Source organism: Rhineura floridana, chromosome 15 (genome assembly GCF_030035675.1).
Source record: "Rhineura floridana isolate rRhiFlo1 chromosome 15, rRhiFlo1.hap2, whole genome shotgun sequence".
NCBI lineage: Eukaryota > Metazoa > Chordata > Lepidosauria > Squamata > Rhineuridae > Rhineura > Rhineura floridana.
Window position 1 is genome coordinate 28696221 of NC_084494.1, and position 26992 is coordinate 28723212.

The following is a 26992-nucleotide window of genomic DNA, read 5'->3' on the forward strand; positions in this document are numbered from 1 at the left end:
CCTGGTCCCCTTCTTAAAAAGTGGTGATGAGATAGTCCAGATTTGGTGTGTATGTGTGTTGTACAAAAGAAGAAAGCAGGCAAGGGATGTTGAGGAATCTCGGCTCACAACCCATGAAGGAAGAATTGATTTTCCAGGGGAAAGAGGTCGCCACTGCAGGTAAACTAGGTCACTGGTGGCAAACCACACAGGAGCCATTAGCACACCAAACAGTTCCACGTGAGATTCCATAGTTTTGCATGCCAGGGTGTTCCAGGCCACTGAGCAGCCTCAGGACCCAGAGATCTCCTTTTGATCCCTCCAGTTCGAAATCCAGCAGTGTTGTGATTTGAAGTAGCTATGTGATCTCCCCATTAATCGAAGGGAGGGCAGGTCCATTGTGACAGCTGTAGCAGAGCTCGTGCGATGAGCTCACCACCTCTTCAGCTTGTCAGCAGCAGCCGCAGCCAGCACAAAAGGCACTCTGATCATCTTGCTTCCTTTCGTGTGCATCATTTTCTGGGAACAATGCCACAGCAGCGTTCACTCTCAATCACAGAGACCATTACGCTTACATTTGCAATAATCTCCTGCCGCTTTTAGCCAATTTGGAGGTTGAATGCAAATGATGCATGCAATACTCATAGCAATCTTCTTCTTTTTTCACCTCTTTCAGATGGAATTGCGGGAAAATTAGGCTTGAAGCAAAAGGATGGCTTTCACCCACTGGGACCTGGGGGAGCATCTCCCATTTCAAAGGCCACCTTCTGATTTTAGCTAATGAAAGGAAGGCAAGAGAAAAGCAGTGAACATTTGTGTTATGCTGCTCTCGGGCTTGTGGCAAACTGCAGATTAGACTGTGTGGGCTTATCTGTAGGGATCTGGGCGGATGAAGAACAACCGTGCAGTTAGGACTGCCACAGAAAAATTGACAGAAAAAACTGGCATTAGACCCAGAATTCAATAAGGTAGGAGTGGGGAACATTTGCCCTCTAAATGTTGCTGAACTACAACTCCCATCAGCCCCAGCAAGTATGACCAAAGGCCAAAGACAATGGTACTTGCAGTTCAGCAACATCTAGAGGGCCAAAGGTTCCCGATGCCTGTCCTAAATAATAACTGGGGACTGTATCTAAAGCTAATTCTACTAAGAATAGACCCATTGAAATTAACAGACATGACTAATTTATGTCCATTAATTTCATTGGGTTTACTCTGAGAAAAACCTAGATGGACACAACTGCAAGAGTCTAGTCCTTAAGGCTGTGAGAGATACAACAGCTTCACAGATATGACAGGCAGACATTTAAGACATAGTTTTTCCTGGAGTGGAAGGAAAATGTTTCCTCTCCTGAATCTCTACTAGCCACACAGCCTTTCTTATTATTATTAAACCCCACCTTTCCTCCAAGGAGCTCAAAGTAGTGCATATGGTTCCCCCTTTCTCAATTCTATCCTCACAACAACCCTATGAGGTAGGTTAGGCAGAAAGAGAGAGAGAGAGACTGCCCCAGGGTAACTCAGTGAGCTTCATGGCTGAGTGGGGATTTGAACCCTGGTCTCTCAGGTCCTAGCCCAGCACTCTAACTACTCTAAAGGTAGCCCTCCAAGCCTCTCTATCGAGCCCATGAGATATCGCACCCCTCACCAGCCCTTCTTCATGCCCTCCTTAGGTGTATCCTAGAATCTGTCTTTCCTAGAATCTTTCTTTGAACTGTGATTATACAGCCACTTCTGGACTTTTTCCTGTCAGTGGTCTCATAATTTGTTGAAATTAATTAAAAATTAGCCATGTTCACAGAGTACATGTAATCCTATTACTGACCTTGCACCATACTCTGCCCTTCATCTTCTGCAGTTTAAAAGTTAAAAAAATGCATGGCTGATTTTTAATTAATTTAAGAAAAATGACATTGGAATCTATGATAGGTGCAGACATGCTCAATAAGAACCAACTGTCAGTATTCTAAAAGCCAGACTAACAGCCGTTGGTTTGTCTAATCACCCACACCAGACATTTATTCCACTTTAAACAATCATGGCTTTCCCCAAAGAATCTTGGGAAATGTCATTTGTGAAGGATCCTGAGAGTTGTTAGGAGACAGTTATTCCACTCACAGAGCTCCAGTTCCCAGAATTCTCTGGGAAGAAGGGCTGACTGTTAAACCACTCTGGCCACTGGACTTTTGACAGGGGAGTAGGAGTCTCCTAACTCCTCTCAGCACCCTTCAGAAACCACACTTTCTTTTGGTTCAGGTGGTCTCTAAGATACCCTGAACCTAAGTTGTTCAGGACTTTGTAAATTAATACCTTGAACCTGGCTTGGTAGCTCCATAGATATATACTGTGTTGTTCTTTAGCATGGACCTGAGGTTTTGGCGCTGGTGCTTTTGAGGAATGGGGGGATGCTGCTCTACCTTTTCCTCTGACAGTTCCAGGGGTTCTTCATCAGGTATCAACCCAGAGGGCCCCTCAAGGGGATCCTCAGTGTTAGATTCAGGGGGTTCTGTAAGCTCCTCAAGGTCTCGACCTGTGGGATGTCTGGCTCATCCTCTGAAGACTCCATGTCTGATACCAGGTCATGGCTAGGCTAGGATATGTGGCCTTCTAGCTGTTGTTGGACTACAGCTCCCATCATTCCTGACCACTGGCCATTCTTTCTGGGGCAGATGGGAAGTGGAGTCCAACAACAGTTGAAGGGTCACACTTTGCCCATCCCTGCTCTGGAGCCTCCTGGTCCTGCAGCTCCTCGCCTTCCCCCCCAGTATCACTGCCTGTGTAGCTACCCTCTTTCAATATGCAGGCCATAACAAGAGCAAGAAGAAGGTGCAGCAACTCACTCTACACAGTTGTGTCCAGAGGTACCGGGCAAGCAAGTAGGCAGAAGAGGGACCTACTGAGGACCCCCCCAAAAAAAGGAACCCCTGGATTCAGCACAACAAAGAACATAGATCATGATGGTTTTAAAATCTGTGCAGGTTAGGCTACTGTAAATGCATAAAATCATTAGTGGTAGAACAACAGCTTTGCATGCAGAAGGACCCAGGTTCAATCCCCACCATCACCAGGAAGGGCTGGGTGAGATCCCAGTCTAAAGCCCTGGAGAGCTGCTGCCAGTCAGTGTGGTTAATGCTGAGCTAGATGGACCAATGTTCTGACTCAGTATAAGGTAGCTTCTTATGTCTGTATGCAAAGTACACAGAGCAGAGCCTTCAGCAATTTGTAATGGGGTGGAGGGCAGCTTCCATATGACCTTAAGGTATGAGAATGGAAGGGTTACATAGGATCTGTGTGTCTTTCTTCCCATCTGTGAAATGTTGGAGGAGATGTGAGAACTACAGGAAAGCAAGATAAGCTGCAACTGTCTTGTCTCATGATGAGCTGTTCCAACCGCTGGAGAGAGCAAAAGGCCCTGATGAGATGGGCAGATGGATAGACACCAAGCTGTGCCCCAAAATGCTATTGCTGGCAGGAGGAAGCCGAACCACTTTCAGGATCCACAGGGGCAGAAAGCAGGAATGGTACAAAATCATCGTTCAGGACCCAAGGCCTAAAATTTCTTCCAGGTTTGCAGGCACACAGTCTCATACCTCACCTGCAGCAAACTTTCGCAGCCTTGAAAATAGGGTAGAAGTGTTCAAAAGACGTGGCTGATGGATGCCCATTGGAGTATTGTTTATTTATTGAATTTGTTAGTTATGCAAAAAGGTCTCCGAGCAATTTGCAACATATTTAAGGGCATGAGCCAAGCAAGAATACATTAAAATACATTTACACAAAAGCACATGCAATTCATAAAAATACACAAAGTGACTTCCCTTCCCCACCCCTCATAACAGCAACAGAAACTTTTGGCAGCGCAACTAACAGCACGCTACTGCATGCAATATCAGTGCAGTCATTCATCAAAAGCAGAGGGGGGAGGTAAGTTTTTCGCTGTCACCAAAAAGATGTCATCAGTGAAGTTATAACTCACTTGGGAGAATGTTCCACAAATGGGAGCCTGTGAAGGCCCACAATGGACACACTCTCTCTCTCTCTCTCTCCCTCCCTCCCTCCCTCCCTCTCCCTTCACCGCTCTCCGTGGGAGGCTGCCTTAGACCTGGTCAGACCTTTGATTCATCGAGCTCTACCTTTGACTGGCTATCAAAATGTGATATTTCACTAGGGATGGGTAAACCTATCAATTTCAGTTTCTCCTTTTTCCAATCATTAAGTTCTATTCTCCACATTTCCACATCAGTTTGCAATTTTTAAAAAAAGTACCTATGAAAATTCATCAGCATTTAAGTGCAAGTGTCCCCTAACAGACACATATTTGCAAAGAAATTTGCCCTAATATAACATGTTTCTGCTAATATATGCATTTTATGCATACTTTATGCTATTATATGCATTTTGTACACGTTACTTGGCTGGAGAACTCCTTTGCAAAATTCGGAGAAGTGCAAATCTTAGGGGATGACTGGGTTTCAGTTCACATATTGTTTCAGAAAGCGTGAATTAAGTCAGTTCACCTTTAAATCCAACCTGAATTTAATTTCTCCCCTATCCCTATATCTGAGTTACTGAGTTCTATACAGATTGCAACTGAAAGTGAAATTCAGATGACAGAGAGAGAAAGGTTGTGGCTGGTCTGTTTCTGACTATGACTCAAAGTACTGGTGATCACCTTTAAACCTGTAAAGGCTTGGAACCATGCCCTGTCTGCATTTAAAGCATAGTTGGGAAGAATGCCTGAGAGGGCCTTCTGAGTTTGTTTGTTTGTTTATTTATTTATTTTATTTAAAGCCATTTTTACCCCACTCTTCAGCCAAAAAGGCTCCCGGAGTGACTTACAAAATATTAATGAAACAACAAACCAGGCATTCCCTGACCACAGGCTTACAGTCTAAAAGACACAACTGGGGAAAAAAGCTATTGTTGACTCTAGCCTTTCCCGAAACTGGTACCCTTCAGATGTTTTGCTGGCTGGGGGCTGGGGGAAGTTGTAGTCCAAAACATCTGAAGGGCACCAAGTTGGGGAAAGGCTGGTCTGCTCTGCCTAGTAGAGACTCTCCAGGGCCTCAGGACAAGAAAGAAAGGCCTTTTCCCTGGAGATGCTGGGGGTCCAACCTGGGGACTTTTGTATCCAGAGCAGGGGCTCCAACACAGCTATGGGGCAATCCCCATATGTAATATCATTAAATGCTGAACTCCATCTTGGCAAGCCAGACTGAAATGAGAGGGTGGACTTCCAAGCAGAGATCAATGCAAAGGGCAGAACACAGCTCCGTGCAGGTAGGAGGACCCAAAGAAACCCACAGCCTCCTAAGCTGAAAAGGGCTCTGCTCTCCGGGGTTTGGACAAGGTTCTGTCACTTGTTTTAGGCATTCTCCTTGGCTGAGCCCTACTGGATTTTATAGTGCTCTGATCAATATTATCCATTAAAAGGGAGGAGGTGTTGTGGCCTTGGGAACATCTGTGGTTCTCCTCTCATCCTTTTCTCTGTAGCCTCAAGACTAGATTACAACAATGCACACTCTAGGCACCCTTAATGGTGCAAACGCATAGGAACATAGGTTGTAGCAGTCTTTGGAACTCCCTGCCTCAGAAGGTCTGCATGGCTATGGTTCCATCATCACATTTATTATTATTATTATTATTATTATTATTATTATTATTATTATTATTATTATTATTATTATTATTATTTGATGATGATGATGATGATGATGATGCAGACTTCTTTTCTGTTGTCATAAGTTTTGCTTACACTGATGAAATTTATCTGCCCCTTGTTTGCCTATTTTTTTTCATATGGCTTTGTGTGTGTCTATGTGATATTATGGTTTGATACATTTTTGTTACCTAATTTTAAATTGTTTTTATATTGTTTTAAATTTTAAAATTGTGTTTTAAATTGTTTTTAAAATATGTGTTTTAAATTGTATATTTGTTTTAATGTTTTTGATTGCTGTAAACCGCCCAGAGAGCTTCGGCTATGGGGCAGTATACAAGCGCAATAAATAAATAAATAAATAAATAAATTTGAGTGGTTCAATTTTTAATTTTTAAAGTAGAAAGATGGGGGGGTGAGGATGATGTGAAGAAGGAAAAAGACGATAAAGGAAGGAGAACAGGGGTCTACAACAAAATGGTGCTTTCATTTAGGGTTCTGGACAGTCAGCCATTCCATCTTCTAAGATACTCCCTTCCATTCCTGCTCTCCCCACCCAATTTTAAATTCCCCCTCCCCCCAAAAAAATTTTGTTAACATTGCATGGTCACTGAGCATGCTCAGTCCACGTGGACCTGTGTTTTAGGGGAATAAGTTGCCCTTTTATGTTCTTTTTTCCTTTCTTAAACAAATTTTCCACTTCCCTCAAGTCTGGGGATCCCTCCCTCTGATGTGTGAGTGATGCCCTTTTTGCTACAACAGGACCCACACGAGAATGAGTTCACTATTAGCATTGAGCTAGTGATAACATTTAGATCCATTTTCTCCATGTCTTATGTGCCAGCTATCCCCAAGGACTCACCAGAGACAGTGGTGCAGTTAGATTTTAGGCTCTAGACTTAATGGTATTACAGGGGACTCCTCTTTAGATGGTAATATGTATTGCTTCATACTCTTTCAAAATGTGGCAAACCAGCCATGTTGCATTTGGGGGCCCTGCTGATCATTCTGCTAAGCGGCAGATGGGTAAAGATGGATGACTCTCTCCATTTCAGTTTCTGTTCATTTCTCATTTTCAGTTCCATTTGCATATCTTTGCATATCGGTTTGTGAATTTCTTTGAAAGGCCTCGTGCAAATTCATCAACGTTTTAGTGTGAATTTCTCGTAATATACACATTTGTGTGTGCAGTTTTTGCCTAACATGCACATGTTTGCAAAGCGCTTTTCTGTGATATAATGCATTTTTGTAGTTTTCACAAATATATGCATCTTTATACACATTTCATGCTAGTATGTGGATTTTTGTACACATTACTTGCCTGGAGTACAGCACTGCAAAATTCAGAGACGTGCAAATTTCAAGTGCTTTGATTCTCATATTGTTTTGGAAAGTGCAGATTAGGGAAGTTTGCATTTAAATGCTAACTGAATCCAATTTCTCCCCTACCCCTACCTGGATGTCTGCCCCAGAAGTCATGTTCTGACAGCTCCACTGCAGAGAAAGCAAGACTAGTCTGTGCCTCTGCAGATGTTGCCAAGGCCTCTCTCCACAGTGATTGCCCCAATTGTTGTGGCAGATCTTTTTCAGAGAAGCAACAGAGGAGACAGCCAGTGATGAGAGTGATAAGAAAGTCAGTTGGAGACTTGGCGCATCTACCCAGCAAGAAACCTAAAGAGAAAAGGGTTGCTGAAGACTTCAGAAAGCTGGAAAGAACAACCGACAACCGGGTGAGTAGGATCCCTAGCGACCAAGCTATGAGATCAAAGTGTTTGGGAAGGGACAGAAAGGAAAGCAAATATCAATGTGGGTGTCTGAGTACCTACAATGTGGGCACATAGTGGTGGGTGGTAGCTAGGTCTGAGCCCAATCCAAGTCTCTCCTCCTGGGGTCCTACTGGGTTGATTCCTCTATTACAGTCATCAGATCACAGGTTTGGAAGGGACCCAAAGAGGTCATCCAGCCCACACTCATTCAAACCGAAAAGGGAAGCACCCTTAATTAGAGGTAGAACCAAACCTTTAGCTAAATCTTATTATCCTAACAATCAAGCCATGTAAAAGGGACTAAGGCCAAACTTGACTCAGAAATTAAGTCAAATTTCAAGTTTCACATCTCAGATTCAAAATATGGACTTGGGAGCTGGAATTTCTCAATGAACACCTAATCTAAAATCTAAAAAAACTGTACCTCCTTTGCCTATTCACTTCAGTTCTGTTATAACAATATGGGATTTGTGTGGGTATTTTATTTTATTTTAGGCCACATACACAGAAAGCAAGAAACAATACGTGAGTTTGAGAAGGAATGGATCCATTCTCCTCCTTTCCACATGACAATGACACTGCATTTCCACCATCCAGTAACAATGGTGTCTTCAGCTGGAATGGAGACTGGCCCTCAGAGCCTCCCTATAATATTGCCCACATCTCACCAACAATGAAGATGGTTTCCTTGGTGATCTACAGCATCACATTGCTACTGGGAGCCATAGGAAATGGCCTAGTTATTTTCCTCACTGGTTTCCACATGAAGAAAACAGTGACCACCATCTGGTATCTCAACTTGGCTGTGGCCGACTTCATCTTTGCCATTTGCCTCTCTTCTGAGATTGCTTATGTGGCTCTGGATTATCACTGGACTCTGGGACGGCTGATGTGCAAACTCGACACCGTGGTGCCTTTCCTGAACATGTTTGCCAGCGTCTTCTTCTTGACAGCCATCAGTGCCGACCGTTGTGCTTCTGTGGTGCATCCTGTCTGGGCCTTGAACCATCGCACTCTCCGACTTGCTTCCTTTGTGGCTGTGTTCATCTGGGTGGTGGCCTTGGCTCTCAGCTCCCCATACTTCATCTTCCGTGACACGGAGCAGTCAATGAATGGCACTATACAATGCATCTACAACTTTGGTTTAGAGGAGGATGGTGGCCTAAGGACACACCGTTCCATGGTGCTTACCGAATTTGTGATTGGCTTCCTCGTCCCCTTCAATGTCATTCTGGCTTGCTACTGTGCCATCATTATCAAGCTAAGGAAGAAAATCTTTGGTCGATTTGGCAGATCCTTCAAAATCATTGTGGCAGTGGTGGCGGCATTCTTCTGTTGCTGGTTCCCCTACCACCTCTTCTCCATTCTTGAAATGCTGGAAGACAACAGCCTTGAAATGCAAACCACCCTCGATATAGGTTTACCACTGGCTAATGGCCTGCTCTGCCTCAACAGCTGCCTCAATCCCATTTTGTACGTCTTCATCGGGTCAGACTGTAGAAAGGCCAGCTGGCAATCCCTCCTCTCAGCCTTTAAAGGAGCGGTCAGTGAGAAGTGGGCCACCACTCTCTCTTTTTCCAGCAACAGAACCTCCAGCTCCACATCAGGAATGGAGTCCTGCATGGTTTGATGTGTTTTCCCATGCACAAGTTTATGCATATTCTGTGTTTCCTACATACACCCCTCAAAAAAAAGTCTGCTCCAATTCTGACTTTGCAACTAAAATCATTGGGGGCTCTTCCAGATAACCTGTTGACTTGAGTATTCATCGTGATTTGCTTGCACAAAACGTACACAGAGGTTAAATTATGGGTGCTTCCAGATGACCTGTTTATTTAGCATCCATCCTGATTTGTTTGCAGGGAGATTAGATGGTGTTAGCTATTTAAATGAGCATTCTGTCTCATTTGTTCACAGGGAGGCTAGATGACATTGCATCAACCAATTGTTTTCCCTACTTTCCAGTGCATTTTCCCACCACTTTGCTTATCACAGAAAGTTCACTCTTTGGGGGAAGTGGGTTTGTTATGCAAGATCAGCTCCCAATCAGCAATAATTCTGCATCCTAAATTTGCTAGTATGTGATTTGAATCCCACCTGAAAATAGCAACAGTCTGGAAGCACCCTATGTGACTCGATGAGTATCTCTGGTGGGCTCCAGAAAGGGCCTTTGCGATGATTGCACCCAGACTCTCAAGCTCCCTCCAAAGCAACACTCATAGCACCCCCTCTGGCAGCCATCTACCAAACATCTGCGTCCTTCAAAGCCTTTCATCTGCAAAGCTAGTTTGTTTATTCTGTATCCTCTGTTTTCACTCTGATGCATTATTTTACTGGTTTTTAGTTATAACTGGCTGGCTTTTTTATCTGTTGTCATTTTTTGTAAAGTTATGTGATTTTATTTGTGTTTTATGTTTGTTAGCTGACCAGAGCATTAAGTATGGAAAGGCGAAATAGAAATGTTTATATTTCATTCATGAATGTCTTTTACATATGCTGTTAGCTGGGTGAAGCAGTAAAGAACTATCTTGGGGACAGGGAACCTTTTTGAACCTGAGGACCACATTTCCCCCTGGGTAACATTCTGGGGGCCACATGCCAGTGGATGGAACAATGAATATAAATTTTACTTCTATATAGTAGGTAGCATTGCCTGGTCTCCATTTTTTACCTGGAGACTCTGTTGGGAGGGGGGAATCCTCTTAGGGTCTCTGACCAAATCACCCAAATATCCTCCAATTTTCCAGGGTGACTCACCCAGTAGACCGGAGGCTTGGCAATGCTACACCTGGCCGCTCTAGCTTACCTACATCCAGTTGTGCCACCTCTTGCATCAGCGCATTAGTACACATGCTTTCCATCATCCAAGATGCCCCCACCACCATGTTGGGTGATGAAAAGCATCACATGCTGATGTGATGATGCAGCACTACCAGATGAAGGCAGGCTGAGCTGGCTGCCAGATGTTCCCTGAGAGGATGAAGCTCCCAGTCTGTAATCCCCATTCCCAAGCAAGAGCTCCACACTCCCAGCCCCAGGGACTGGTGCTGGGCTTACCGTGAGGCACGGAGAGTGAGACAAAGGCAGCTGGTAGTAAGTGAGTCTAGGCCTTTCCCAAGGTCGAGCAGGAATAGGGTTGCCAGGTCTCTGATTTTCACCCGGAAATTCTGGATTTTTGGGGTCCTCTCCGGGTCTCCAGGTGAGTAAGTTTCTAGGTAGTCTGGTTCAAAAGATATACACCAAAACATCAGCCGCCGCCACCACCCCACAACTTCTGCTTAATGGGCTCATTGCTGGCTGCTCTAACCCCTCACTTTCAGGTTTGTAGCCAACAAGTGAAGTCATGGTTGTGATTGACAAGGGATTTGTTGACCTCTAGGAACAGCTAGAAACCATTGCAAGGCCAGAAAACTGTTGTTTTTCCTGCTTGTCTGAAAATCTCATAAATGGAGTAAGTTTATAGCTTTCAGCAGTAGCAAAAGTCTCATTCTCTGTGTGTACAGAAGAGCTAAATGTTATTACAATGTGTTATGCTTTTCTAATTATGAGGAGTCAAGTTAAATTTTCCTGGGCTGTTTAAGAGGGCAGTGTTTTGAAAACCTTCCCAATATGAACCTTTAATCCTATACTCGTTTTTCTGGGAGTAAAGCTGCAATGCTAATCCCACATACCTGGAGTAACCCCATTGAATTCAATAGGACTTACTTTTGAATAGACATGGTTAGGATTGTGCTGTAAATTAATGGCACTTTTGAGTTAACACAGCAAAGGATTGTGTTGCAAATCTTCTCTCCTTCCAATTCTATTTTAGAGCAATTAGGCAGAGCTTACTTAGGTGTCACTGCTTTTATTTTGTAGGAAGCTAATACTGATTTTATATATTTTTTAAAAAATTCTGCAATAACCAACTTAATTTGACAATAAACTATTATATGGAGTGTATGTATTTTACATCTGCATTGTGTGTACATATGGAGTATTTCCAACATTCCTGTGAGGTAGGGTTGGTAATTGGAAACCAAGGCAGCTCACAACAAGAATTAAATCCCTTTAAAATCTAATAACCATAAAAACAAGTATAAAACAGTTGCAAAATAGCTTAAAGTGTCATGATTCTGAATTTTGGGTTGGCTGAGTGAAGTTCCTTATCACTAGGTCACAGTCCAGTGCACTCTTTCCTGTTTCAGTAAGCCCCATTGAATACATTGGGACTTGCATCTGAGTAAACATGCATAGGACCGTACTATAAATATCTTCACAGATATTGTGTAAATAATAAACATCTTCGACATTCATGCTTATATAAATATTTCTTCAAGCTGTGTCCTGATAAGTATCTGATTTCACACTATGGTTGTATATTATTATTTCCTCTACATTTTAAGTATGCCCTTCTTCTTGGGGTGGTCATGGTCCCCTTCTGTTGTTTTCATCCAGAGGGGCAGACTGGGCTGAGAGATGGTGAGTAGTTCATGGTCACCCAGTAAATTTTAAAGCTCATTTCCATTAAAAAAATTAATTTAAACAATTTACATGCAGGCAAGGTTTATGAAGTAGATCAACACAATACATTTAAAGCACATGACTTCCCCTCAAAAAATCCAGGGAAGTGTAGTTTTCCACTCACAGTTATACTTCCCATCACCCTTAACAAACTACAGTTCCCATGATTCTGTGGTGGGATTCATGTCCTTCAAATGTGTGTTGAATGTGCTTTAAATGAATGATGTGCATCTGCCCTAGATATGCTGTGCATTCATTAGTGAAATGAAAAGAACACTTTTAAAGGATACTTTTTTAAACAGGGGAAGGGCTGTAGTTCAGTGGCAGGGCATATGCTTTGCATGCAAAGGTCCAAAATTCAATTTCTGGAAAAGACTATTGCCTGGAATCCTGGATAGCCAATGTTAGTCCATATCATCAGTACTGAACTAGATGGTACCAAACGGCCTGAGTCAGTATAAGGCAGATTCCTTTGTTCCCAAAAGTGGAAAGAGACCCAAAGGCCACAGTGACTCTGAAATTTATTTGTGTATTTTATTTACATTTATATAATGCTTTATTGTAAAAAAAACCTCAAAGTGGTTTGCAGAAGGAATTAAAACAATAAAATTATTGGCAAAAACAGTTAGACGGGTATTTAAAAACATTCAAAATAATAAAACCAACAAAGAGTTAAAATCGATAAACAATAGTTTCTACATGCCTAGATAGACTTGCCTAAGCAAAAAAATGTTTTTAGCAGGTGTAGAAAACAGTACAATGAAGGTGCCACACTAAAGGATCAATTTCTTACAAGAGCAGAACAAGTACAATGTGGCACCTGTATCATGGAAAGCACACCTTGAACTTGGCCTTGTAGCAAATTGGCAACCAGTGCAGATTTCAGAGCAGAGGTATTATGTGCTGATAGGGTCTCACCCATGTCAGCAATCATGCCACAGCATTCTACACTAACTGCAGCCCCGAGGTCAGGTTGTGATCCATGGGGATTTCTGTGAACTTGCCTGCCTGGCTGGCAGGTTTTTTAGTTTTCGTTTTTGGTTAGGAGTCCAGACTGGTTATGGGATGCTGGGTTTTCTGCCTTACTCATAGGAATTTTGTTGTGGTTGGTATAGTATTACATTTAGGAAATCATCACTATCTTTTTCTTTTTCTATTTGCATTTCATTTACCTCTGACCTTACTCCCTTACATCCGTAGAAGCAACAACAGTGGTTCCATGCACTCAGCTTAACCCCCTTAAACCCACTGATGATGCACCTTGTTGATTGCATGATGGTTTGTTTCTTGCCCAATAGTGGTAAAAGAGAATCACTGCAATTACTGTGGCTGCAATTACTGTTTCCCAAGCTACTTACTGCCTGTGAAGGTAGACTAAACCATGTGTGTTTTCTCTCTGTCAATTATTATTCAGTGGAATTGGGTTGGCTGCCAAAGTGAGTTAATAGCAGCCCCAGGGTAGGTAGAAATGGGTAGAGAATCTTTTTAACTCTTACTCATTTCTCAAACCTCTTTCTGAAGTGAAGGGTCAAGTCTGTAAAGACGTTTGAAGCAGCCATGTTAAAAGGCAAGGACTGGGCATTCTAGGCAGGCAGTTGCCAACCCAGCTTGGATATGGATATCTTTGCAGAAGATCCCTAGTCAAGCTTTACCAACAGCATAATCCAAACCATATCTACTCAGAAGTAAGTCCTATTGAATTCTATGGGGCTTAGTCCCTTATTAAATGTGTTTAGAATTGCCGCCTGCAGGGGCATACATCTTTACTTGTGAGTGTTCCCATCTAACATCTCCACAACACTAGGCTGTTCTTCACTAGTGGCCTTCTGGTGACTGGCCTGGCCTGAGGGCACTTAAACTCTTTTTGCCAGAAGCAAGTTGGCTAGATTAAATGTTCCCTACCCAGGGTCCACCTTTTAGCTAAGATTTCTATCTTAATTTCCAGTCAGAGAAATGTTTTTGTTTGAATGGTATGCTCCAAGCAACTGAGGTTGATGCTTAATGTATCATGCTTAATGACATCACTAGAGGACGCTCCTGTGACATCACTAGTGCCTGCCCCTCTAATCTCAGGGTTTGGGATGCTTCTGACCTGGCAACCCTAAGTGAGAGGGAGGCTTGTAAGCTTCCAACGTAGGGCGCCGATGAAAGAAGGTGGTGAGTGGGTGTCTGTGGGAATGGGGGAGTGGAAAGTGCCAAGGGTGGTGAGTGGGGGAGGAGTTGGAAAGTGACTGTGGGAGTGAAAGTTGGACAGTGAAAAAAGCGGATGAGAGAAAAATCAACTCATTTGAAATGTGGTGTTGGAGGAGAGCTTTGCGGATACCATGGACAGCAAAAAAGACAAATAATTGAGTGTTGCAATGGCAATGGACTGCCTTCAAGTTGATCCCGACCCTAAGACCCTATGAATAGAGATTTCATGGTAAGCAGTATTCAGAGGGGGTTTACCATTGCCTGCCTCTGAGGCTAGTCCTCCCCAACTGGCTAGGGCCTGCTCAGCTTGCCACAGCTGCACAAGCCAGCCCCTTCTCCTTGTCCGCAACTGCCAGCTGGGGGGCAACTGGGCTCCTTGGGACTATGCAGCTTGCCCACGGCTGCACAGGTGGCAGGGCACGTAACCCCTGAGCCACTCACTGTGGGGATGATCTTTAGCTGGCCCTTGACACCCAGGAGACACAAGCAGGGATTTGAACTCACAGACTCTGGCCTCCCTGTTAGAACAAATTAAACCAGGACTATCACTAGAAGCTAACATGATGAAACTGAAGTTATCATACTTTGGACATACAGTGAGAAGACATGATTCACGAGAAAAGACAATAATACTGGGGGAAACAGAAGGGAGTAGAAAAAGAGGAAGACCAAACAAGAGATGGATTGATTCCATAAAGGAAGCCACAGACCTGAACGTATCTGAACAGGCTGGTTTGTAACAGATGCTATTGGTGGTCACTGATTCATAGGGTCACCATAACTCATAATCAACTTGAAGGCACATAACAATAACACCTTTCTCTTAAGACAATTATGCTACATGAATAAGGCTCAAAGTTTTGAATGCAGGAGGGCCGAGAGGTAAATGGGGCTCATTACCAAGGTACATAGCCATTCCAGACTGAATATAAAGTAAAAGTACACAATGGTGTGGTTAGGTGAGTTTCTTCATGACATTCTCAACCTTCATCCTCCTCTCCCTTTACTTGTTCAACTTGACACTGCCTCCTTTTTTCTCTGTGCAACAGATAGGTAGGTTCCAGGGTTCTGCAGATGTTGTTGGACTCCAACTCCCATCAACCCCAGCCAGCATGGCCAATGGTCAGGGATGATGGGAACTGTAGTCCAGCAACATATGGAGGGCCACAGGGTCCCCATCCCTGCCTTTTATATCCCCATTTGTTCCACTGTCCTGAGGTTTGTTGATAAGGATCCGCTGAAGTAATCAAGTTTGGAAACCAGCACCCTTAAACATCCGTCTTTTTGTGAGGGGGTGGGGGGCAGTAAACAAAGCAAATTCAAAACCACAAACAGCAACATCAAAGCAGATACTTTTATTCAGGTGCAGGAGAGTAAGGTCGATGTGGAGTTGAGACTGTCTTGTTTTGTTAAACGGCTGTCCATAAAATCTTTAGGAAGATAGCTGTATCGATGCAAACTAGAAGACGAAAAAACAGATTGCATAGCATCAAACCTCATGGCACCAAAAGGTAATATATGCACATACTGTGGACTAGCTTTCACCAACCTGGCCCCCTCCAGATTTTTTTGATTATAACTCCCAACAACCCCAGCCAGCACAATGGACAGAGCAGAGCAAATTCTGAATGAATGCATTTAACAATGTTGCACTGAAGTGGAGTTGAAAGCTGAGGGAGAAGCAGAATTCACAAGGCCTGGGATTCCATCTCTTCTGAAGATTTGGCCTTGGTGCTTGTTGTGCTCTGGCTGCTGTCATCAGCAAAGGCATTCTCAAATGCAGAGAGGAGTGAGTATCTCAGCCTCTCCTTGAAATCGTGCCCCATGAAGACATACAGGATGGGGTTGAGACAGCTGTTGATGAAAGCCAAGCTGGACGTCAATGGAACCGCAATAAGCAAAACCAAATGCAGCTCAGGATCATATTCTCCCGCTGCTGTCTCAACTATAGAGAAGACATGATAGGGGAACCAACAGACAAAAAAGGCTACAATCACTGCAGTGATGACCTTGAAGGGCTTGTTTGATTGGGTCAGCCGGTTCCTCCTCAGCTTCAAAACAATTGCCCCGTAGCAAATGACGATGACGCTGAAGGGGATGATGAAGGCAAAGATGAAGCGGCTGATGATCATTGCACGGTGAGAGATCTTACGTTGCTCCAGATTGTTGCCATAATTGCTGTAGCAGATGGTCTCATTCTCATTAAGATGGGATGGGGCAGTGTCCCTGAAATGGATGTTTGGAGAACACAACACCAAAGCCAGGATCCAAACACAGAAAGCCACAAAGGAAGCCAGCCGAGGGGTCCGGTGATTCTGAGCCCACACAGGCCACCTCACAGAAATACATCGGTCGATGCTGATGACTGTGAGGAGATAAACGCTGGCATAGAGGTTGAGGAAGGCGAGGGTGCTGTTGAGCTTGCACATGACCAGGCCAAATGGCCAATGAAATTTCAAGGCTACATGGGCAATGCTCAGGGGCAGGAAGAAGGTGAAGGCGAAGTCAGCAATGGCCAAGTTGAGGAACCAAACCGTGTTGACCGTCTTCTTCATACGGAAGCCGGTGATGAAAATGACCAGCCCGTTGCCAATGACCCCCAGCACAAAGGCCAGGCCGTAGATTACCATTGAGAAAACACTCATCCTTTTCCACAAGGTTTCTTGAATGGCAAATTTTTCTTCATCATACACATAGTCATAATATGGAATAACTGAAGCATTCAGACTGGAAGCAGCAACAGGAAGATTTGTAGGCACAGTTGTGTTACTCATTCTCTTTTGGGTGAGATTCTCCTTCACTCTCGTCTTCTCCCTTTTCCTGGCTGAAACAAAATGAGAAGAACATAAGAAGTGAAGTGCTGGCAAAGGGCAAGGCCCATCCAGTTCAGCATTCTGTTCATCACAGCAGTCCAGCCAAATATAAGAGATGAAAGAAGCAGTAAAAATTCAATTAAATCAATGTAAATATGTAATGGGACCATGCCCTAGAACGCCTGAAAGAAGATCGCAGACCACCGGTGATCCATGGACCACAGTTTGGGTACCCCTGACTTAAAACATTGTGCATTCCACAGTGTTATTAGGGGGAACAGAACTGTCATCAAACAAAAAAACTGGCAAAGAAATTCAGCAAAGTGGCCTTTTTATAGGGGAGCAGAGAGAGAAAAAGAAACATCTCAGCCCTTTTCTCAGGAAAAAAATAGTCTTCTGAGAAATTTGGGCTCAGCTCTTGCAGCAATCCGTCAAAGAGGATTCTGAGGATCACTCCCTTTACCATGCTCATCCCACTACCACACCACACAAACATCAAAACCAAACACTAAAGAAAAGAAAGGCCACAGCTCAGTGGCAGAGCATCTGCTTTGGAAGCAGAAGGTCCCAGGTTTCATCTCTGGCATCTCCAGGTAGGGCTGGGAGAGCCTCCCTGGTGAGCCGCTGCCAGTCAGTGTAGGCAGTACTGAACTAGATGGGTCAGTCGGTCTGATTCAGTTTAAGGCAGCTTCTGGTATTCCTATGTTCCAACCCAGCCTTCAACCTTCAGCCTATCTTCTTGCCTTTGAGAGTTTATTGCTGCAGCCCTGTTGCTGGAAGGGGAGATGGGGAATAGGATGTTGTTATGGGATGAAGGCCAAAGGGATGTGATCCATATTAGCCCACACAGGGAAGAGTATTGCCTCTATATTGCTCTTGGCTAAGGAAGAACAAAATAAGCAGAGGGTGGCTAGCATCCAAAAGAGAATTCAAAAAAGGGGTCAAAGACCAAGATGCTGGAAAATACAAACTTTTTAATTTTTGATAAAACCCAACGCGTTTCAGCCTGTTATCTACAGGCCTTCATCAGGGGCTATGGTAAACCAAACAAAAAGGACAAGTTAACTCTACACGCATATAAAATCATACGCATATACATAATACATATAAGTCTTTTGAACAGTCTAATACTCAAATAACAGCTGATAAGATTATAAGACAAGCAAATCGCTTTCTGTACTGTGCCAATATCAAATGTCTCGATGAGTAATACAATGGATTGTCTGTATATATACACAAGCAGTCCGAAGTGAAGTACAGGTGAATGCAATAATGTTCCCTTTTGCATGAGGAACAACTGACACCTGGATGCAAGAAACAAATGAAGGACTAAGGGAAATTTTCAAAATTTACAGTAGGGGAAGAAGCTCAAAATCTTCCCCTACTGTAAATTTTGAAAATTTCCCTTAGTCCCTTGCATCCAGGTGTCAGTTGTTCCTCATGCAAAAGGGAACATTATTGCATTCACCTGTACTTCGCTTCGGACAGACAATCCATTGTATTACTCATCGAGACATTTGATATTGGCACAGTACAGAAAGCGATTTGGTTGTCTTATAATCTTATCAGCTATTATTTATTTATTTATTTATTTCATTTAATTTATAAACCGCCCGTAGCTAATAGCTCTCTGGGCGGTGTACAGGTTAAAATACAATATTACAATAAAATCAATAACAAATAGCAGCAAGATTTTAAAACTAGAACATTAAACATGAAACATTAAACGTTAACATTAAACATTAAAACAAAATGCCTGGGAGCATAGCCAGGTCTTAACCTGGCACCTGAAAGAAAGTACCGTAGTCGCCAGGCGTACCTCCTCTGGTAAGCTGTTCCACAATTCGGGGGCCACTACAGAAAAGGCCCTGGATCTAGTAGTAATCCTCTGGGCATCTTGATAATTTGGTACCCGGAGGAGGGCCTTAGATACAGAACGAAGTGGACAGGTAGGTTCATAGCGGGAGAGGCGTTCCACAAGGTATTGCGGTCCCACACCGTGTAAGGCTTTATAGGTCAAAACCAACACCTTGAATCTGGCTCGGAAACAAATAGGTAGCCAGTGCAAGCGGGCCAGGACAGGTGTTATATGTGCGGACCGATTGGTCCTCGTCAGCAACCTGGCTGCCACGTTTTGCACTAGCTGAAGTTTCCGAACTGTCTTCAAGGGCAGCCCTACGTAGAGCGCATTACAGTAATCCAATCTAGAAGTTACCAGAGCGTGAACAACTGAGGTGAGATCATCACTGTCCAGATAGGGGCGTAGTTGGGCTACTAAGCGAAGATGGCAAAACGCATTCCGTGCCACCGAGGCCACTTGAGCCTCTAGCGACAAGGAAGGATCAAAAAGGACACCCAAACTCCGAACCTGTTCCTTCAAGGGGAGTGTAACAGTATTAGACTGTTCAAAAGACTTATATGTATTATGTATATGTATATGATTTTATATGTGTGTAGAGTTAACTTGTCCTTTTTGTTTGGTTTACCATAGCCCCTGATGAAGGCCTGTAGATAACAGGCTGAAACGCGTTGGGTTTTATCAAAAATTAAAAAGTTTGTATTTTCCAGCATCTTGGTCTTTGACCCCTTTTTTGAATAAGGAAGAACAAAAACGCTGCAAGATTGAGAAACTTTCAGGATGCCGTGAGCTATTCGTCTGCAATTAGGGCTGCATTCTTATTCTCTGTCACTGGTTCCTCTGCCTTTTAAGAGCACAGGAAAACTTTTTTTAAAATGAAGTTTTTTCCCTGCCAGAGAAACCATCACCTGTTGAGTTTGCTGAAATATGTTGAACTTCTCTTCTTTTTTGTGGCATAGAAATCTATCCCTGTTCTTTCCATATTATTCCTACCTCTCTGTTAAAGAAGTAATGTCCAGGAATTCATCTACTTTGTTAACTGAGGTGTTACTGCACCTGGAAGGCCAAAGGTTCCCCACACCTGGCTGAGAGCAATGACTCATACAGAGATGTAAGAAGAAGGCTCCTGTATTTGAGGGCAATTTTGCACCTCTCTATGCCAAGAATGATTGGGTGATCCTGTCACAACTGATGCAAAGAGGTGGCAGGATTAGAAGTGTCCCTAATAAATGCAAACAAATAGAATATATGTTATTAAAGCAGTGCTTCTCAGTAGTGTGGCATAAGAGGATTTAAAACTAAATACAGTCATTAGAACTGGATCACCAACCTTTTGGGGCCAATAGGAACATCTGGTATTTTGAGAAAGTGCTGTGGGTGGCAATACCAAATGGCTGCCGTGGGGATATGGCATAACACACAATGGCTACCACATCTAAAAAAAACAGAAAAAGAGGCAAGGCCACAAATTGATGTGGGGTTCCCACCCCATCAACCACCTCCATCAATTGGGGGTGGGGGTGGCAGGGAATCACCTACATCAACCACCTCCACACTGTTTCATAGAAAGAAGCTCTTTGCCCCTCTCGTGTTCAGAACTCAAGGGAAGACTGATATCTAATTTTGGACTCCAACAAAATGTGGGCGTCTTTAAGGGGAGTATATTCAACATAGGAGAGACTGAGCCAGTGCAGACAGGAACTGTGCAGGAAGAGAAAACAGTCTCTCATGCATTGTGGATTTTCCAGCGGGCATTTACTGAGACATTTGTGGGTACCATAGGAGGTGCTGGTAGCACCCACACACATCTTGCTAACCCCTGAACTAGAGGCTCCAAAGGAAACACACCCATACATACTACATCTCTGCTGCATGCCTTTCACTGCATGACTTACTGTCCTGGCCTCGCCTCCCTTGCCTCAGACTCTACTAGGGAGCCTTACTCACTCCTGGAACATCTGAAGCAACAAGACAGAAGAGTGAAAATGTCTCTGATCATGTGAAGAAAACCTGCCCGCCTTCACCACATGGAATGACCACAGCCCAGTCGCCCCAACTCAGCAAGTGAGGCAGAACATCAGCATGCACCAAACGTCATGCTGTGATGAGGTGGAAAATACCCCTTTATTGATATTATCTCCAGCCCCGAACTCAGCCACCATGGAACATGCACTCGCTTCTCCAAGCAGGTGCAAAAGGGAGGAAAGATTAAACTTCTCCATTCTCCCTTCCTCAGGGCCGGCGTCAGGAGTAGGCACTGTTGGGTAGCTGCTCACACCACCGCAAAGGGCCCACTACAATTCTCTGGAGCCTGCAACTCCTCCTTTTCCTCTTCAGCTATCACTGCCATGCAAGCAATTATAAGAGAGAGGAGATGGGGCAGCAACTCCGTCTGGTCAGACTGGGCCCAGCCAGAGAGGGCAAGTGCAGCAGGAGAGAGCAGTGCGTTGGAGAGGAGGGAAACAGCTTGCCCAAAGGCTCCTACAAACCATCGTTGCGTGCATTGTTGCAACCTCAGACCTTGGGGCCAAATGCCAACCTCTAAGTCTCTCTTTCTGTCCTTCAAAAGGGGGTATGTGACTGTGTTATACTTGAGTTCTTGATCTTAAAGGAAGCAAAAGCCGAGTATAGCCATATGCCTACCCTGGACTTTAGGAAAGCCAGTTTTAATATACTCAGAACAATGGTCCCAGGCTATGGTCTGGAGGCACATGAGGCCAGCACCCTGCTGAAGCTAAGCAGGGTCAGGTCTGGTCAGTGCCTGGATGGGAGACCACCTTGGAACCATATGTAAGACGCCTTGGGTTTCTATCATGGAAAGAAAGGTGGGATCGAAATGTAATAAATAAATAAATAACAGTAAGTAAGGTCCCATGGCAAGCGACCCCAATGCTGTTCACCGCCCAGAGAGCTATCGCTAGTCGGGCGGGATATAAGCCTAATAAATAAATAAATAAATAAATAAAATGAGAAAAGGAATCCAAGATGAGTGGGAGTTTCTAAAAAAGGAAATTCTAAAGGTAAAATTGCAAACAATTCCAACAAGGAAAAAAGGTGGAAGATAGCAGAAGAAGCCAATGTGGCTCCACGAACAGCTCAGAGGTGACCTGAAAAGAACACATATGGAAAGTGGAAGGAAGAGCAGGCCACAAAGGAAGAGTATAGACAGGTCCGGTATCATGGAATTGCAGGGATGGCATCAGAAAGACTAAAGCTGAGAATGAGCTGAGGTTGGCAAGGAAGGCTAAAAGCAACAAAAAAGTTTCTTCAGGTATATCCCAGGAGAGGGTATTTAGAAGAAAATTCGGGGGGTGGGAAGGCACCAATATGTTTTGCCCATGAAAATTTGCTGCTGTGGCCACCTATATGCAGCTACCAGGCACAGTAGGTCAGATCAAGAGTTTCTACACTCTCCCTTCCTCTTTGGAAATCAACAGCTACTGTGAGACTGTGGCAACTTCCTCTTGTGCAGACCACATTACCTTAATCAAGACCATCAATGGATGTAAAGAACCCACCATAGAGACTTATGATATAAGTCCCTGATGTAAGCACTGAGATTTTTAACAGGCAATTTTAACAAAGGTAATTTTAACAGTGTTTCTGTGGATAGGCAGGCCGTAACTGATGTTACGCACAGGGCCTGAGTCAGGAAAATAGGTGACAATAATCCCAGATTGTTAACATTTAGGGTTGTCAAATAGAGTTGCCACCTTTTCTTTCTTTCTTTCTTTTTTACTGCCTCTCTGTCCTGTGCTTTTCACAGCAGCCCAGTGCACAGAAAAACAGCAGTTGGAGATTTTCATGGCAGAAAGGTAAAGTGATCAGAAAGGGGAGGGGAAATCCTCAATCTATACCCTATAGACTAACTCCTATTCAGTTCTCTGTTCACTGTCGTATCTTGTGCAAACTGAGACACACCTCATGTACGTTGGAGACTATTCTGCAGAATAGTCAGTGCCATTATTCCACAATTGTATTTGGAGGTTTTTTAGTGTAAATTATGCAAAGTATTGCTGTACTTCACATATTCACAGAAACAGAAGCAAAAGAAAATGATTTACTATAGGAAACTTCACTAAAATTGCAAAGTAAATCAAATATATTTAAAGTTATTATCTGAACTATACCAACTGTATTAACATTATTGCTTCCTCCCTGCTAAAACAAGATCAGCATAGCACATGTCTTGTTTCTGTTCTTTGGGCTGATTGCAGGAGTTGCCACCACTCACCATATGCTCAGAGGCACGTTACCAAATTCTTCCAAGCTACACAGGAAGTGGATTGGACTGTGAAAGACCAACCCAAACTGTCTTTGCATTTTGACAAATTTGTAGGGCAGTCCAATACCTCAGAGAGGAGCTCAGGTCTCCTGCTCTCCTGGTGCATTCACTATAGCTGCCCAATTTCCCTGCTTTTTGAGTCTGATAAAAAATATCTGTTGGCTGTAGGTACGTTCTTAAACTACAAGGGTTTTTTTTTGCCTATTAGTGAATTTCTCTGCTTTTTAATCCGGGAGGTAAGAAATGAGATCCTGATTGATCATTTGCATGCTTATTGAATTCAATGGGATTTACTCCCCTGCAATCATGCTTAGGATAGGTGAAACTGACCATGGGAGAGGGAGAGGGGAGGAGGAGGAAGGGCAGAAAGGAGGAGGGGGAGGGGAGCAGATGGGAGGGGGGAGGGCAGGTTTAATCATTTGCATGTTTATTGAGGTCAGTGGGATTTACTCCTGTGCAATCATGCTTAGGATCAGTGAAACTGACCATGGGGGGGGGAGGAGAAAAGGGATGGAGGGAGGGCTAGAGAGGGCAGGGGAGGAAGAAGAAGCAAGAGGGGACAGGAGGAAGAAGGGAGGAGGAGTGGAAGGAGAGGAGGAGAGGGAAGGAAGAAGAGGAGGAGGAGGAAGGCAGGTCTGATCATTTGCATGCTTATTGAGTTCAATGGGATTTACTCTCATGAACATTTGCTTAGGATAGGTAAAACTGATCATGGGGGAGGAGAAGAAGGGGGAGGGGAGAGGGAAGGAGGGGATGGGGAAGGAGGGGGAGGCGACTGGAAGGAGAGGGGTGGGAGGAACAAGAGGGAGGAGAGAGGTGGGAACAGGAGGGGAGGGCAGGTTTGATCATGTGAATGCGTTTTTGAATTCAGTTGGATTTACTCCTTTACAATCATGCTTAGAACAGATGAAACTGAGCTGAAGGAGGGGGAGGAGGGGGAAGGGGGAGAGGAGAAGGAGAGGAAGAGGGGAGGGAGGGAGGGAGGGAGGGAGGGGAAGGGGAGGAGATTGGGGGGCACTGGGCAGAGGGAAAGCCCCTTTCCTTTCCAAAAGGAAAACATTTAAGTTTATTAGAGACTTAGGGCATGCTCAGTGAGAACTAACTGTCAGTGTTCTAAAAGCCAGACTCACAGCTGTTTGGCTTGGCTAATCATGTGGCCACACCCACACTAGACCAACAGTATCATTGTTTTTTATGGTTTCCCCCACCTTTTTATTCTACAGCAGGCACATGTAGTCTCCCACCCAAATTGAAATCAAAGCTTTCCCTGGCGACAGCCACACCAGATCTTTATTTCACTTTAGACAGGCATGGCTTCCCCCAAAGAATCCTGGGAAGTGTAGTCTGTGAAGGATGCCAAGAGTTGCTAGGAGATGCCCTGTTCCCCTCACAGATCTACAATCCCCAGAAGAGGGGCTGACTGTTCAACCACTCTGGCCACTGGTGCTCTCTCAAGAGAATAGGAGTCTCCTAACAACTCTCAGCACCTACACAAACTACACTTCCCAGGATTCTTTGGGAGAAACCATGACTGTCTAAAGTGAAATCATGGTCTGGCCTCGGTGTGGCCACCTGATTAGGTAAGCCAAGCAGCTGTGAGTCTGGCTTTTAGAACACTAACAGTTGGTTCTTACTGAGCATGCCCATGCTTATCATTGACTTCAATGTTAAATTTCTTTAATTAAAAATCAGCCATGCATTTTTTTAACTTTTAAACTGCAGAAGATGAAGGTCAGAGTATGGGGCAAGGTCAGTAATAGGATTACAGGCACTCTGTGAACATGGCTGAGCTTTAATTAATTTTAACAAATTATGGGACCACTGACAGGAAAAAAGTCCAACAGGGGTCTGGATTTTTCCCCCTCTTGTTTTGTACTTTGAACTCTCGATTCTTTCTGAGTATTTTGTGTATCTCCAGGAAAATTTAAAGGGTTGTTAAGCAAGGGTTTCTGAGTTCAGAACTATAAATTTTGTAAGGTCTTGTTTTTAAATGAGTTTATGGGAAGCATCAGAATGGCATGGGGGGTATTTTCAATTTAACATTGCGGAATGTGAAAACTCCATGCTGGCTATAGTATACAGCAACTCTCATGGCTGTATAACCCATAGCTCTGTAGTACACACACTCAGGCATTTTATCCTTGCAAAATCCTGAGTGATAAGTTGGGCTGAGTGATAACAATTGCTCCAGGGCCACCAGGGCCACATTCACACACCATACATTTATTTCATTATTATTCCATTTTAAACAGTCATGGCTTCTTCCCCCAAAGAATCCTGAGAAGGGTAGTGTTTGAAGGCTGCTGAGAGCTATGAGGAGACTCCTATTCCTCTCGCAGAGCTACAATTCTCTGGGGAAAGGGATTGATTGTTAATCCACTCTAACAATTAAAACTCTATGAGTGTAATAAGGGCCTCCTAACAACTCTCAGCACCCTTCTCAAACTACACTTCCCAGGATTCTTTGGGAGAAGCCACAACTGTTGAAAGTAGAATAAGTGTATAATGCAAATGTGGCCCCACGTGGCTGAGTAGAGAGAGAAACTTCAGCTCATGTCTCCCTGGTCCTAGGGCTAATTCTTCCCTCCACCCCATGCTGGTTCTTGCTTGTTTTCTTGGGCACCTCTCCTCTGCCTTCAAAAACAGCAGTAAGAGGTAGGGATTCAAACAGGAACAGGAAAAAAGTAAACCCCAAAAGACGAAGATCAGTAACCCTCTGGAAAGATCCAGTACTTGAGGGGCCATGTGTATCTGCCTGCTGTGGAACTGTATAAAGACAGCGTTGCCATCAAAGAGGCCCTGAACCTGGCAACCCTACTCCCTATCTATCTGGCACTTACCTTAAAGGGAAGAAAACTCCTCTTGTCCAACAGCTGCTTCCAGCTCAAGCAGAAATCCGTAATGAGAAGAAATAAGCAGAAGTCTTAGAATAAAAATGCAAGGCAAAGGAGATGATCTCATGCTATTACGCCCCTTTTATTTTTTGGTCCTGCGGTGTTCCTTTTTGAGTTGCAAAACAGTCTCAAGCAAAAAAGATCCAGACTTCCTAACAGCTAATGCTAAACCAGGGATGAGAAACTTTTTCAGCCTGAGGGCCACATTCCCTTCTGGGCAACCTGACAGGGGCCACATGTTAGTGGTGGGCATGGTCAGAGGCACAGTGGCCAGAGGCAAGAAATGCTCATTTATAAAACATAAAGGAAACCTCTTGAAGCAATTTCACAATAAAACATACATAAAACAATTGCATAGATTAAAACAAATTTCATATATAAAAATTGTCACAACAATTACATATAGAGGGTTGTATCCAGCTGAGTTTTCCTCAGAGTAGATCCCCACTTAAATTAATGGCCCTAACTTAGGCTATATTCAGACAGCTCTTTACTTCTTTTCAGTGATCTTAAAGGTCTGCCATTACATGATTCAGTGTTTTTAGTTTTTATTGAGTGCTGTACAGTTTTTTAAAATACCTTCTTTAAGTTACTGCAAAACAAAAATAAAAATAATCCCCAGATGTATTTTTTGTAATACTAGAACAGCTGTGTTTTATACCGATTTTTCTAAGTTCTGAAATTAGAGTTTTAGGTGTTGTTGTTATGCTTTTTAATAGATGAATTTACCGGTGGGTGGGCAGGCCAGTAAGAATTTTGCTTGGCTAGTAACATGTTTAAATGTATTTGCGGTGCTGTATTCACACAGCCCTTTTTTTTCTTTTTTAGTTTGAACTGCTTTTGCCTCAGTCCAAATGTCAGGGCTTATACTGTTGACCATTGAACCGCACTGTCACTGAGTTTGTTTTCCATCAAGTCTGAAAACTGTAGCTAGGGGGAGTTTTGTCTTTGCCCAGTCTGGGAACGGACTGCCAAGGCCGTTGCTATGGTAACCATCGCGATAGACTGGGAAAAGTTCTAGCAGCTATCTGTGTGAAGCTGA

General features: G+C 43.7%; 2 protein-coding genes across 2 annotated transcripts; one reads left to right on the forward strand and one right to left on the reverse strand.

The window, feature by feature from the left end:
• Nucleotides 1–7945: 7945 nt before the first annotated feature.
• LOC133370860 (chemerin-like receptor 1) lies at nt 7946–9034 on the forward strand. Its single transcript, XM_061597738.1, has one exon. The coding sequence runs from the start codon at nt 7946–7948 to the stop codon at nt 9032–9034; it is 1089 nt and encodes a 362-aa protein (XP_061453722.1).
• A 3455-nt stretch (nt 9035–12489) lies between these two features.
• Nucleotides 12490–25951, reverse strand: LOC133370305 (chemerin-like receptor 1). The gene is made up of 2 exons (XM_061596433.1): nt 25897–25951; nt 12490–16924 (listed from the first exon to the last, which is right to left on the reverse strand). Exon 2 carries the CDS (start codon nt 16872–16874, stop codon nt 15789–15791), a length of 1086 nt encoding a protein of 361 aa, XP_061452417.1. The 5' UTR covers nt 16875–16924; nt 25897–25951; the 3' UTR covers nt 12490–15788.
• Between the last annotated feature and the right edge of the window lie 1041 nt (nt 25952–26992).

Coding starts and splice junctions, on each gene's coding strand:
- LOC133370860 (XM_061597738.1), top strand. CDS start 7,946: ATGGATCCATTCTCCTCCTTTCCACATGACAATGACACTGCATTTCCA.
- LOC133370305 (XM_061596433.1), bottom strand. CDS start 16,874: ATGAGTAACACAACTGTGCCTACAAATCTTCCTGTTGCTGCTTCCAGT.